General features: G+C 38.4%; 1 protein-coding gene across 3 annotated transcripts in view; it reads left to right on the plus strand.

The window, feature by feature from the left end:
- LOC102460847 (serine/threonine-protein kinase TNNI3K) overlaps positions 1–14,373 on the plus strand; it is a 213,073-nt gene that overhangs the window by 31,672 nt on the left and 167,028 nt on the right. Inside the window, exons 1-4 of one of the 3 annotated variants that reach the window (XM_006130399.5) lie at positions 324–477; positions 1,098–1,206; positions 11,492–11,577; positions 13,551–13,648. In XM_006130399.5, the coding sequence (XP_006130461.1) occupies positions 438–477; positions 1,098–1,206; positions 11,492–11,577; positions 13,551–13,648 (333 nt within the window). In that variant the 5' untranslated portion in view covers positions 324–437. Of the gene's footprint in view, positions 1–323; positions 478–1,097; positions 1,207–11,491; positions 11,578–13,550; positions 13,649–14,373 lie in introns of those variants that run through there. The other 2 variants (XM_089780463.1, XM_075936240.2) reach the window with 2 other exon arrangements.

Below are 14,373 nucleotides of genomic sequence, written 5' to 3' on the forward strand. Positions count from 1 at the left end.
TGACATAATGAGCTGGACACATGTTGTCAAAGTGTAAGAAAGAGGGAAACTCAGAGGTGAACCCAACCTTCCCACAACAGGATTACATGCTGTTATTGGGGTTCAATCCCATGTATTCCGCACCTCTGATCTGATGGCAATTTGCTCTTTCTCCCCTATGTATGGATAGTCAACAGATAGAAGCAAATATCTACTGAAACATTTGCAATTTATTCTTGACACTATTTTAAACAAACTGATTAGTTACCTTTATTATTTTACACTTGAGAGCACACACTGTTTTGCTCTATGTCATTGTTGCATGACATTCCATTTGGCACAGAGTTTATTTTTAGCCAGAGACTATCAAAGTATTTTTCAGTAGGACTGTCACTGCACATGAACAAGGAATCATTATTGCAAGAACTTTACTGAAACAAAGAAGAAATATTGAACAAATGGGGAATTACAAATCTAGACCAACCCAAACTTGCACTGGTAATTAATGTTGCTTCAATCTGATTCATCAATAAGCAAATGTAGCTTTAGAAAATTTACTCATTGCTAATTTACTCTTGAATTCAAGGATAAGGTATTGTATTATTCTTGGTCTCTGTGAAGAATGGTTTGATACAAGTCATATTCAGTATGAAAGAAAGTGGAAGAAAAGACAGCAAATTTATTTAAATCATTAGATCATATTATATTAGATGTTTGTTGATTTAATTAATAGTCAATTAAAATATTAGTAAACCTAGAATTATTTGTATTCTATCTGATCAGATAAATACAACCTTATGAACTTAACTTTTCATTATTGAAATTAAAAAGAATTTCTCAGATTAATATATCTAATCAATATATATGGTATAGAGATATGTGTATTGTCTACAAGATTTTACAGAAGGAAAAAACACCTCACTCTTTTTGTAGAATGCATATGATAGCATTTAAATTTCAAATAGCTGTAATTTAAACTGATAATGTTAGTAGCAAAATAATGTATAATTTAACAAATTTGAAAGTGGAGTTGTTTGATTATTGGGAGGCTATGATTTGAGTGCTAATTTTTTGTAGGTCATGAAGTATACTATGAGTCCTCTGCTTTTTCTTGTTAGATGAATGGAAGAAGAAAGTTAGTGAATCGTATGCTATAATCTTAGAAAGATTAGAAGATGACCTGCATATCAAAGAAAAAGAATTTACAGAACTGAAACATGTATTTAGGTACATTTTTCTCTAAACTTGTGTATTATATTTAGAAACAATAATTAGCTTTTAAATGTTGGTCTAGTTGCAAATGTTTTTATATGTGCCAATGAGTGTTGCACATATGACTGGTCTATATCTGCTCTCTATTTATATCTTCTGTTTTCAGGAGTTAGTCTTATAAATCTGGGCCAATGTTTCATATCCTAGTACCAAGATTAATGGCTGTTGTTACTATTGGTGGGTGAAAACTTCCAAAATTCTACTGCAAATATATGCTTGACTTTTTAAATGAATTTGCTTTAGCAGTGTACACACCGCCTTTTGTTCATTCTCCAGAAATACTTTGGCAGACAAGTCTACTGGAAGGCATATTTGCAGATTTTTACACAAATATGCAGCCAGAATAGTTGCTGAAAGTAATTTCACTTTCCTACATGTAGCCACTTTCTGAGGATACCTGGTTCTAAAATTGCTGCTGGTCCACTAAGGTACCGTACTGTTACAGATCAGACATGACCATTGTCTAATGTAGTGAAACCATTATATTCAGGGCTGAAACAATAGAATCATAGAACTGGAAGATACTTTGTTGAGAGTTGTTCTAGTCCAATCCCCCTGCACTCAAGGCAGGACTATATATTATCCAGACTATCCCTGACAAGTGTTTGTCTAACCTGCTCTTAAAAATCTCCTATGATGGAGATCAATAACCCCCCTAGGCAAGTTATTCTAATGCTTAAATAACCCAATGGGAAGCTTTTCCTAATGTCCAATCTAAACTACCTTGCTGCAATTTAAGCCTATTGTTTCTTGTCCTATTAGTAGAAGTTATGAACTATTTTCTCCCTCCACCTTTGTAACAACAGTTGAAATAGCAGTAGCCCACAAGATACAGACTCATGGAAAAGAGGAATAAAAGCTGAGTCATGTGGAGATGGAATTCAAACACAGGGGCTGGAGCTTTGATTGGTAGAGCTGTTTTGGGCAGGGGCAGAAGGTAATTGAGCACAAGCAGTAGTTCCACAAGACAGGCTAAAGCATCTACAGATGTCTAAGAAGACAGTAACAGAAGGCTGGTAACAGTCCAGAGAAAAAGGCCAAGTCTAGAGGTAATGTAGACTTGAATCAGCAAACAAAGGAACTGATTCCTGCTGTTTGTTTCCTTCTGTGTTCAGGGAAACAAGACTTTAAAAAGAAAACTTGCATTAAAGAAATACATATTGCCAATTTCTCCCAACTACAACTACCTACAAGACCCTGAATTTTCTGCTAGCCACTCAGATTTAAAAAGATAACAATACCATGTGAGCTGTGTGTCCATTCAAGATAGTTCAAATAATGAATATACTCAACAAATGACTTGTGAATTTGCAGAAGCTATCTAGTAAATAATTTCAAACATCAAATGCACTTCAGAAAATTTTCTCTTTCCAAACAATTAACAGATTCTCTTTCCTAAGAAGAACACAAGACTAAATGCAGTTCCCCACAAACAGCATCACAATTATTCTGGTGCATATTTTCATTTGGATACATTTTTTAAGTCTGGGTATGGAATTTCACTTTGTGACATGCTTTGCAAAGAAACAATTTCCAAAAGCCAGAAACATCTAGCTTTGATATGACATGAGAGGATTGTTCATACTGATATTCTTCATAATATCATATGTGCCCTTGCTATCAGTTTACCATTGAACAGCTTGTTACAGGGTATACTTTCTATTGTTGAATGCCAAAATTGGACTTGGTGGTGATTATTTACATTATGTCATTATCTAGAGGTCATGACAGAGTTTAGATAGACGTTTCATTGGGCTCTGTACAAGAACATGGGGGGAGAAAGTACCTGCCCAGAAGAATTAATGTCTAAATAAACGAGTCAGATAAATGGTAGGAGAAGAAAAGTTTTACAGGTTGAACCTCTCTAGTCCTGATGGGTGCCAAACCAGAGAATTTGCCAGATCATGGGAGGTCAATATTGTAGTAAGTGGGTCTCTTTTTATTTCTACAAGGTTAATTAATGGAACAATGTTTGCAAAGCTGCTTAGTAATAAATCACTATACTAAATACACCTATATAAGCCTGCACCAAGCCATGGCTTATCAGCTCTCTTCATAACAAAGTGAAAGGTCACATCTATGCTTATATGCAGATTGAAGGTTGTTCTTCTGGCATTTGATTTAGCAGGTCTAGTAAGGACTCACTAAATCGAACACTGAAGGCACTTCTGTCACCACCAGTCCTACTCCTCACAAGAGCATTTCTAGGGAATGGTGCCAAAGTTCTAATCAAGGTGCATCAATTCCAGCTACTCAATTAATATAGCTGGAGTTCTGTATCTTAGACCTGGACTTAGTGTTATTACAAAATTTTACTGTATTAGCACAAGGAACTAAGTAGATAAAGCATGAAAAACATGCTTCCATTTAGAAGCATTAACAAACTTCCACTGCTTACCGGGCTCTTGGAAGACATTTAGGGGGTAAATTAGAGCTAAATAACAGCACAGAACACTGAGAGCCAGGACTGGTAGCTATAAACAAAAAGACCACGTGGACATCTGGCTAACTAAAATCACGCCAGAGCACATATGTTGCTGGATCAGAAAGTGCTGGACTGGAGAGGTGCAACCTGTATTATCTTTTTTTTGAAGCTGTGGCATTAATATAATAACTTGTCCAAGATTGCATCAGCAATCTGTTGCAAAGTTAGCAACCCAGCTCAGATTTCCTGATGTCATTGCAGTGCCTTGACGTCAGTCTCATCATTTTCCTAAGGGCAGCCAATATCACAGTAACTTCCTGAAAGAGGGACGTATTCAGAAGGGGATTTGAAGCACACTATTGGGGACCTCAAATTCAGGCTTTGTAACCACAGATTTCATTAAAATCTAAGACCAATGGAAATATTTTTATGAATTTTTAAGCAATTATCATGGAAGCCTTTACAACACACACAATTTGCCTTGAAGAGTTTGCAACTTTGTTTTCCTCTTCCATGTTGAGAGGAAATGTTAACAAATGTCCTAAGTGGTGAAAAATTAGGTTTTTAATAATATCTGTAGTCTTTTTAATGAGATAGGGGAGGAAATTTGCTCTTTAGAAATATGTGAGTTTTGACAGCATCCCCTGCAATGCTGCCATTTATTTTATATTGTTGCCTTCTAGAAGGGAAAGCAGGAGACATGATTTTCCATCCAATAAAATCATATTTGGGTATTTTGAAACTCTTAAAATTCCTCTATCAAGTGATTCAATCCATCTCTCAATGTATGCACCAAAATGTATTAAACACAAATTAAGGCATGGAGTGGAAGGGGGGGAAGACAAGTTAACAAAAAGGAGTTATCCTCCAACCTCGAGTTTCTTTCCCACAGTCACCCTCAAGGAAAAATCTAAAAGAATATGGGCCTTACATCAGTATCATTAATCATGCTATGCCTGAGAGGACATGTATAGAGTTATAATATATTTGAAGAATGAGATTTTCTTAACAGCGAGCAAAGCATTTTGTTTTCCTTGTTAAAGAGTAAGTGGTAAATGAAGAACAGTCATTCAAGAAAAAAGGGTGACTGTAATTTGTGGAAGAATTGTTCCATATCAGAATAGTTTACTTTAAAAAAATAGAAACAAGGCTAGCAAGCAATGCTTACTATGTGCCATCTAGTGACAGATGTGGAAAGTTAGCCTTGCCTACAAGCTAGTCATACTATCCATGCCACTTTTCAGAAAGTAGTCTAGCTCTTGTATTTATAAATAGGCTTTACCTATTCATGTATATCAGTTCTTTACCCCTTTTTCACTAAAATACCGTTTCTAATGGAATGGGCCTAAAGACCTGGGTCTATATAGCTCATTCTAAGCTAGAGCATGTCCAGAGTTTCTGTCGGACTGATTTTATTATGGAAAATGTGGTTTCCACAAACAGAAACTTTCTGTAGAAAAATCTTACTTATGATGAGATTGGAAATCTCACTTATTGATGAGTTTTCTGTTGGAAAACTTAAAATAAAATGTTGGATTTTTTTTTACCTGATCAGAATATTTTGTTTTGTTGAAGTGACCCAAAAAATTTCATTTCAAATCAGTTCAATAAAACACCAACTTGTATTTCCTTATCATTGAATACATTGGAGTTCTAATTTGAGCCCCCATTTTCTCCTATGGACTAAGGTCCTGGGAGGATTATGTCTCTCAGAGATTTCCCTTTGGCCAGACTTTGCAAGGTGCATCACAGGAGTAACATGAGTGTAGATTTGACATGGGAGGTACAATCCAGCCAGGGAGCCAGCCCTGTAAGGGTATGTCTATACTACAAAGGATGATCGAAGCTACCAGAAGCTACTGCTGTTGATCTTCCAGGGTTCAAATTAGCAGTTTAGTTAAAACAGCTAATTTGAAGTGAGAGGGGGCACTCCAGTGGATGCCAGTAACATTGCTTTCACAAGGCGTGAGGTAAATCAAGGGAAGAATGTTCTTCCTTTGACGTCCTGCAGTGTAGACAATGCCAAAAGCGGAGTTAAGCTACTTGGACTTCAGTTACGCCGTTAACGTAGCTGAAGTTGCATATTTTGATTTGACTTTGTCCTATATTGTAGACATATCCTAAGGGACAAATGGAAAGCATGAGATTTCTTAACTATAGCTCCTAACCCATTTCAGTTCTCCAACAAGCCAAACATGAAATATTTTTTTATCACCAAAAGATTTTGTATGTGGAAAATATTCAAGCAAAATGTTTCAGCATTTCCAAATGGAAAAAAGTTGGAAATAATTTTTTGAAAAATTCAGATTTTCAACCCAATTTGGTAGGGAACTAAATGTAGAAATGCTGGAATTTTCCATGGGATGGAAATTCCAAATTTCACTCAGGTCTGCAGATGCTAAGCCCACTGTCCATCCCCTACCAGAAAAGCTTTGGGAAGACAGAATGATTCACTGCAGAAAGCCACCAATCATGATGATTCAAGTTAACATTCAGCATGCTCATTTAAAGGCTTTTGTCTATACTTTAAGGGTACATCTACACTGCACACTCATTTTGAAATAAGCTATTCCAGAAGAAATACTCTGAAATAGCTTATTTTGAAATAGTATGTCTACACTACAGGAGAGTTTCAAAATTAGTCTAGGGCAGGCTTCCCTAATGTGGACGTGCAACCTCCATATTTAGAGCCCCAGGAGGCACTTGGGAGTAATTAGTTTGAATGGCCCTGTGGAGAAGCTATTTCAAAATAGCAGCAGCAGTGGAGCATCCACACTACAGCTATTTTGAAATATCTATTTTGGAGTAGTCATTATTCCTCATGGAATGAGGTCTACAGAAGTCAGAATAAATTGTCCATTTAGAATTTATTTTGAAATAACAGAATTGCTGTGTAGATACTCACATTGTTATTTCAGAATAATGGCTATTATTCCAAAACAATGCTGCTGTGTAGGTGCATCCTAATTGATTAACATTAAAACAGGGCCCAATTCTGATTTCATTGAACAGTGGTTTTACATTTGTAGGGGGAATTGTATGACATTTAATAGACATCTATGGGTCATGTTTAAAGTTCAACACACTCAAGTGCTTCTTTGAATCAGGATGAATTTAAGCACATTCAAATTAATCTTGTACTTTGTATTGTGCTGATCCAAATACATAGCAACTGATCTTAATTCCACTGAAGTCACTGGCAAAAGATTCTTGTTGACATCAGTGGGGCCTTGAATTATCCAAACAGAAGTTTTCAAAGAGATTTAGCTACTTAAAATATTTGAAGGAGTAGTAATGAGATGATTTGCCCTATGGGGAAACAGAGAAATGTTAGACAAAAGCCAAAATTTCCAATCATGGTTATTTTTTAATTATTCAATTTCCTTCAAACTTTTCATAATAATTCTCCCTTGCTTCAAACATAAATGTAATGCTTTCCAGGCTTCTGTCAATTATCTAAGCCAAGTTACAGTGCTTGTTTATCAAGAGCTTTATAAGGGGAGATGTATATAACTATTATTGTGCAGAAGTTACTGCCTTTCTATAATATGTTACTAATGATGGACCAGTGGGAGTGCCCAGTCTACTTTTCTGTGATATTATATATTGTACATGTTTATTTGCATAACATGCAGCAGCTTTAATTTACTCATTCACTTTATTACCAATTTTTCAAACTTTATTTTTATTAATGGATTCTGGAGCATTGCATTCAATTTTGGGCCTACAGAAAGGATGTGACCAAACTGGAGATGATAAGGGAGCTGGGGCACATGTCTTATGAGGAGAGGCTGGAGGAATTTGGCTTATTTAGTCTGCAGAAGAGAAGAATGAAGGGGGACTTGATAGTAACCTTCAACTACCTGAAGGGGGGGGAGTTCAAAAGAAGATGGAGTTAGGGTGTTCTGAATGATGGCAGGTGACAGAACAAAAAGACAATAGTCTCAAGTTACAGTGTGAGAGATCTAGGTCGGATATTAGGAAAAACTGTTTCACTAAAAGGGTGGTAAAGCACTGGAAATGGTTCCTAGGGAGGTGCTGGAGTCTCCATCCTTAAAGACTTTTAAGACAAGTCTTGGGAGGATGATTTTAGTTGGGAATGGTCCTGTGATGGACTAGATGACCTCCTGAGGCCTTTTCCAGCCCTAATCTTCTTTGATACTATGATGCATTCTTTTTAAATGAGCCAGAATGGCTATTCATACTTTTTGAGAGATATTATTAGAAATCTATTCATAATAATGACTTCATTTTAATTGCAAGCACCATAAAATCATGAGGCTATATTTATAGCATGCATTCCAAAAATGTAGCGGGAAATTAAAACTAAACTGATCATTGAATGTCACAATAAATTAGTGGTGGTCAGTTGCTTGAGAGCTTTATGTGTACTTAGTACAGAATGGGCAAAAAGAAAGAAAATTGCATTTCATTCTTAAAATGGATCTGACATATTTTACTTGCACACATCAAAATCCAAAACATTGTACACAGTTGCTCCCACACCATCAGATTTCCATGAATATCATCTTCCTTAATAAACAATACTTTATATAAAATATACCCAGCAGGCCATCCTCACCCAACTTCCTACATGTTAATGTGTAACTTAATGTCATAAGTGCTGACTCTGTGGGTGCTCTGGGGCTAGAGCATCCCCTGGTGCCAAGCTCCTCCCTTTCCATCCTCCCTTTGTGCCTCTCACCCACTGCTGGCCATGCTAACCACATCCTCCCCTGCCCTCCCAGTGCTTCTGAAGTTGATTTGCAGTATCAAGGAAGTTCCAGGAGGGAGGGGCGGGGGCATGGGAGAAGGGGAGAAATGGGATGGAAGCAGAGTTGGGGGCTGAGCACTCTCCATCCCCAGCTGGAGGGGAAGTGGGTGCCTATACACAAAGTAATAGTGGAAATTAGGTAACATATATACAATAGGTCATCTGAGTTTGAAGCTGAAATTCATGGTTATCTGTCTCACATTCCCAATTGCCCCCAAGGAAGATCATTAATTGAAAATAATATATTCAGTACATGGGGTGCTAGCAATTTTATTAACAATACTTACTTAAGAGATTTTAGCACATAACTTTCCATGCATTAACATAAAAACTGAAATCCGCTATAATGCTTGAGCCAACAATCCCAACTTAATCTGTAGGGGCTGAAGTAGTGTGGTTTAAGTGACTGGTTCTTGACTGTGGAATGCACTTCCCACACTGACGAGTTGTCCTGGGAAGGACAAACACCATTTTGTAGTGCATTCTTTCTCCTTTTCCAAAATCAATGGAGGCAATATGCCTCACAAACCATATGATGCTTTCAGGTGGAACAATGTGGGCAATGCATTTCCATTTCTTCCTTCCCCCCATGTTCCACTGCCTTCTGAAGATGATACTTTTGCCGAAAGTACAGGCAGTCCCTGAGTTACGCGGATCCGACTTATGTCGGATCTGCAGTTACGAACGGGGACCTCTCCCTGGTCTCCAGCAGACCAGGGAGAGGAAGCAAAGCGGCGAAACACGCGCGCAGCAGGCAGCCCAGACGCGTCTGCAGACCAGGGGGACGGGGAGCAAAGCAGAGCAAAGCCCCGGAGCACGCGCGCAGCGGGCAGCCCAGACGCATCTGGGCTGTCTGCTGCCCGCGTGTTCTGCCGCTTTGCTTCCTCTCCCTGGTCTGCTGGAGACCAGGGAGAGGTCCCCGTTCGTAACTGCGGATCCGACGTAAGACCAGGGGGACGGGGAGCAAAGCAGAGCAAAGCCACGGAGCACGCGGGCAGCGGACAGCCCAGACGCGTCTGGGCTGTCCCACTGCCCCCATGCTCCGCGGCTTTGCTCCGGACGCCTGTGGTACAGCAGCTGGGGCGCTGCCGGTTGGTCCCGTAGCGCCGCTCTGGGCGCTACTGGACCAACCCGGCAGCACCCCAGCTGCTCTGCCCCAGGCGTCCTGATTCAGCCACTGCTGGTCAGTTTCAGCAGCAGCTGAATCAGGACGCCTGGGGCAGAGCAGCTTGGGTGCTGCTGGGTTGGTCCAGCGGCGGCGCTACTGGACCAACCCAGCAGCACCCCAGCTGCTCTGTCCCAGGCGTCCCCAAGTCAGCTGCTGCTGAAACTGACCAGTGGCTGACTACAGTAAGCCTCTGCCCCGGGCTTCCTGGAATCAGCCGCTGATCAGTTTCAGCAGCAGCTGACTTGGAGACGCTTGGGGTTCTTAAGTTGATTCTGTATGTAAGTCGGAACTGGCGGTCAGTTTCAGCAGTGGCTGAATCTGGATGCCAGTTCCGACTTACATACAGATTCAACTTAAGAACAAACCTACAGTCCCTATCTTGTACGTAACCCGGGGACTGCCTGTATTCATGTTTATCATTAGTATGTATTATATTTTAAACTCCTTATATTCAGTAAAAAGGAAAATGTGCCAATGTATTTTACACTTCCTGCCAAGATATGTGTTTCATATCAACTATTATACATACTATATAACAGGCCTAAATCTTGTAATATGATTCAGTGCAGTTAGGAGCTAGAGTAAAGCTTATTAGCAGATTTAACCTTGTAACACTACATTTTGCAGCAAAGGCGTTTGGCAGATAAGGTAGAAACAAGTCAAACACCTAACTGAATGGCACACATTTTTATTATCCTTTATATTCTACTTCTTTTGTGTTATGAACTGTAATTTGGCAACCTCAAAAGCCATTGCTGTAATATATATTTATTGCTTTAAATAGATTCAATTTCCATTGTATTTTAAAATTCAGCACTCTTCATTCAAAAGTAGAGGAAGCGAGCTTGTCTGGGATCTGTGGACTGTTGTAAGTTTTGTCCATTTTCAGTGGGAAATTCATTAGGGTTGGAAAATTTTTATTTCTGTGTTCTACTAGTTCCCACCACTCTTAGGGTATGTCTATATAGCCACATTATTTCGAAATAACACTCGTTATTTTGAAATAACTGAGTCCTTATCTACATGGTAGGCAGTTATTTCAAAGTCCTCAAACTGGAGGACTTCTTACTCCGACTCCTGTAATCCTCATTGTACAAGGAGTAAGGGAAGTCCGAGGAAGAGTGCTCTATTTTGAAATAAATGCTGTGTAGATGCTCCCAATTTCAAAATAAGCTATTTTGAAATAAGCTAAGCAATTGACATAGCTCAATTTGAGTAGCTTATTTTGTGTTAAGCCTTACTGTGTAGATGCATCTTACTGTGCTTCCTAGTGGACAGGGAGCTTGTTCCTATTATTAGGGTCTTAGCATATATTCATTTGAAAGGGCTTCACTGCCTGTCTTGTCATGTCATATAAGAAACAGAAACTATTTTCTGCAAGATCTATATTTGATATGTGTATTCTTTGAAATTAGCTTCATTGTCTTGTTCCCTCAGATGTCATGCTGTTGGACTCATTAGAAATGAATACATGGATTTCTCTATTTTTTTCCTATCACTTTTGTCACCTTGAAAGATGAGATATAGGGGGAAGATGGTGATTTAGCACATGATTCTTCTTCCTAAAAGAATTTTTCTTCTCCCTTTATTGTTATAATGTAATTTGTATATGTGAGTGTAGAAATAGCATCAAAAGAGAAATATAATTTAGGAAAAGTAAGAACTGGATTCTGATTTCACTTGCAACAGTAAAAATGTAAATTAATCCATTGACCTCCGTGAAATGCCTCTGATTTACAGTGTTCTGAATTAGTACAGAGTCCAGCCTTGTTTTTCTGTGAAACTACAGTGAGATTTCTTTTTCAGATTTTTCAAATAAAAGAAAATATGCTAACAGTTGAAAATTATGATAATCTATAAAATCTTTTTTCAGCTCTGATGAAGCTTTCAGCAAAGTCAATTTAAATTACCGCACAGAAAATGGGCTGTCTCTTCTTCACTTATGTTGTATTTGCGGGGGTAAGTATTTGAACCTTCATACTCTTTAAGCATGTTATTTACATGCTTAGTGATTTGGTCTATTTAATAACCCACAGGAACATTACATTTTTAAACTATTTGCGTTCTTTGCATTGTCCTTGCTAATGCTCAGGAAGGCATTAGCTACAACATTCTTAAACTACTGTGTGACAAAGTGGAGTGGATCCAATTAAACGTTAAACTCCTTTCTAAATAATTTTTTAATATACCAAAAATTCCAATAAATTCCAATGCATATTTAAGTACAGATGTGCAACTAACTTGAAATGAGTGGTTATATTTATTTTGTAATCAAGGTATAGTACTATTTTATATGAAATAGACACATTATAGACATGATGGCATGAAGATTGAATTTTTAGATACTCTTTCCATAGAGATAACATTTCATTTTTCTAATATCGTGAAAATGTTTCTACAACATGGTGAATTAAAATATGATAAAATTAATATAAAAATCAAATCTTCTATACCAGAATGTTCTCTAATGTGATTCTTGCAGATAGCAAACTGCAAGAACAAGAAAAGTCATGAGAGAAATCATTTGGCTACTCATCTGATAGTAGAATTTTACACTCTCGTCTCTGACCCATACTGCAGATCTGTTGTCCAATACTGTTCTCATGCATTTTGCACTTGTTCCACACTATGAAATGAGATCAGCATTCAGAATCAAAGTGAATTTTACCCTAAGGCAGAAGGCACTTAAGCATGTATTTAAATGCTTTGCTGAATCTGTGCCCAGATGTATAATCAGTAAGAACCTGATTATGCACCACTGAAATCAGTGGGAGCTTACCATTAGCTTCAGTGCGTGCAAGACCTGAGAGACCAGGGTTTGTTTTAGGCAGCATGAGAACAGTCTGTTCCCGTTAATGGCTCGATTGTGCCTGATGCTCACTTGTACCATAAGGGGGTGGTATTTTGCCACATGCTGCGAGTTCATTAAGAAATGGATTATTGTGTAGTCACAATGTGAGCTAAATTATGGCAACCCTGTGAAAGAGGGAGAGAGCATCTACAGACCTTTCCCTTCTAGCATAGCTGTGCCAGAGGCATAGCACTTAAGTGAATAAGACAGGTGGCAGGAGATGAGAGAGACCTCATGCCAAAGCTGACTAGTATTCCCATAAACTACTATCTCAGTAACAATAATTTGTAAAGGTGCTGAATGGAGCATCGCCTTTGGAGGGATCAGTTGAGAAGGTAGGTGTCCAGGAAACACAACTTGTGAGGCAGGAAGGGAATGAGGGAGTATCATGCTGACAGAGGGGCCAACAGTTTCAGCAGCCCTCCCAAGCAAGTAGGGGCAGCTCCATGCCCCTCAAAGGGGCAGGGCCTCAGGCAGAAGGGGCAGGGCCAGTGCATCTAGCCTTCAGTGCAGCCCGGACCTGGGTACTAGCCCTCCAACCCTCAGAGACATGTGAAGCGATTCTCTGGCATCAATTTAAAGGGCCCAGGGCACTGGCTGCCACCGCTGCTACAGGAGTTTGTGCTTTTAGCACCTCAAAAATCTCTGCGAAATCCTTCCTCAAAGATGAGAATGAGATTAGTGAGTGAGTCGGTGCCCAGTGCCAGAAGTGTTCCCATGAATGGTTAAACTGTACCTGATGGTGATGGGTGTGCAGGCCACTGTTATCATTCCCCTGTCCTCTTTGGAGTCACTAGCAAAGTCAGAGGATGCCAGGACAGAGAGGAATCCATTTCTTTCCCTTTGTACACCATCTGACATTTAATTCTAACTCCAACTAACACTATCAGTTTCAAGGACTATTGCTTGCATTTTGAATACTGAAAATGTGAATACAAGTGTTGAGATCTGATCTGAGTTTAATAATAAGAAACTGACAATTTTGTAGCCACACCTTTAAGTGTGGAAGCTCTTATCTGATTGCCTTCATTTGCATGTTCTTTTCCGTAAATGATTTCTCTTTCCAATTTTTATTATAAAGGTAACAAATCCCATATTAGAACTCTTATGCTAAAAGGGTTGCGTCCGTCCAGGTTAACAAGAAATGGATTTACAGCTCTGCATTTGGCAGCTTATAAGGTAAATTAGAAATGTGAAGGCAATATGTTTGGTAGTCAGCTCTCTCTAAATTACTAATCCCAATAAAAATCTCTATGCCTTTTATACAATGCATAGGAAAATCACTTATAAATACCTACACACAGGAAAATACTATGGACTTAGCATCTTTCATGAACATTGTTTAATTAAATGTCACAACGTGTCTGTGGGTTAAACAAGCATTCTTATCATTATAATTACAGAAAGAAAGACATTTTCTCAAAACTTTGCTATTTCCCTGCCTTGTTTTTTGACACAATATTGTTTTAGCTGAAGTTCCCCAATTAACTGTAATGTTTAATTTTATTTTACTATTTATTGTATTTATTGTTAAGAGCCGACATTGTTGGTTGGCAATGAATGAAGCAGAAAAATGAAGACAACCCCTGTCCCAATGTACTCTTGTGGTTCCCATTTTACAAACAGAGAAACTTAATGCAGAAAGAGAGTAAGTGACTTGTCCGAAGTTACACAGCAAATATATTGGCAGAGCTAGACCTGAAAGTTTCTGGTTTAACTTTCTAATTGCTCACCACAGGACTGTCTTTTCTTTCCTAATTACTGTGCTATTCTAACTTGCTATTTCTTTATTTCTTTAACTAGTTTAATTTTATGACCACTGATAACAATTACATTGACCTGTGTCAACCAAAATACTAAAGATAATCAAATCTGATGCTTCAGGATGTAGGAAGATGGCCTAA

This window comes from Pelodiscus sinensis, chromosome 9 (genome assembly GCF_052426305.1).
Source record: "Pelodiscus sinensis isolate ZL-2025 chromosome 9, ASM5242630v1, whole genome shotgun sequence".
NCBI lineage: Eukaryota > Metazoa > Chordata > Testudines > Trionychidae > Pelodiscus > Pelodiscus sinensis.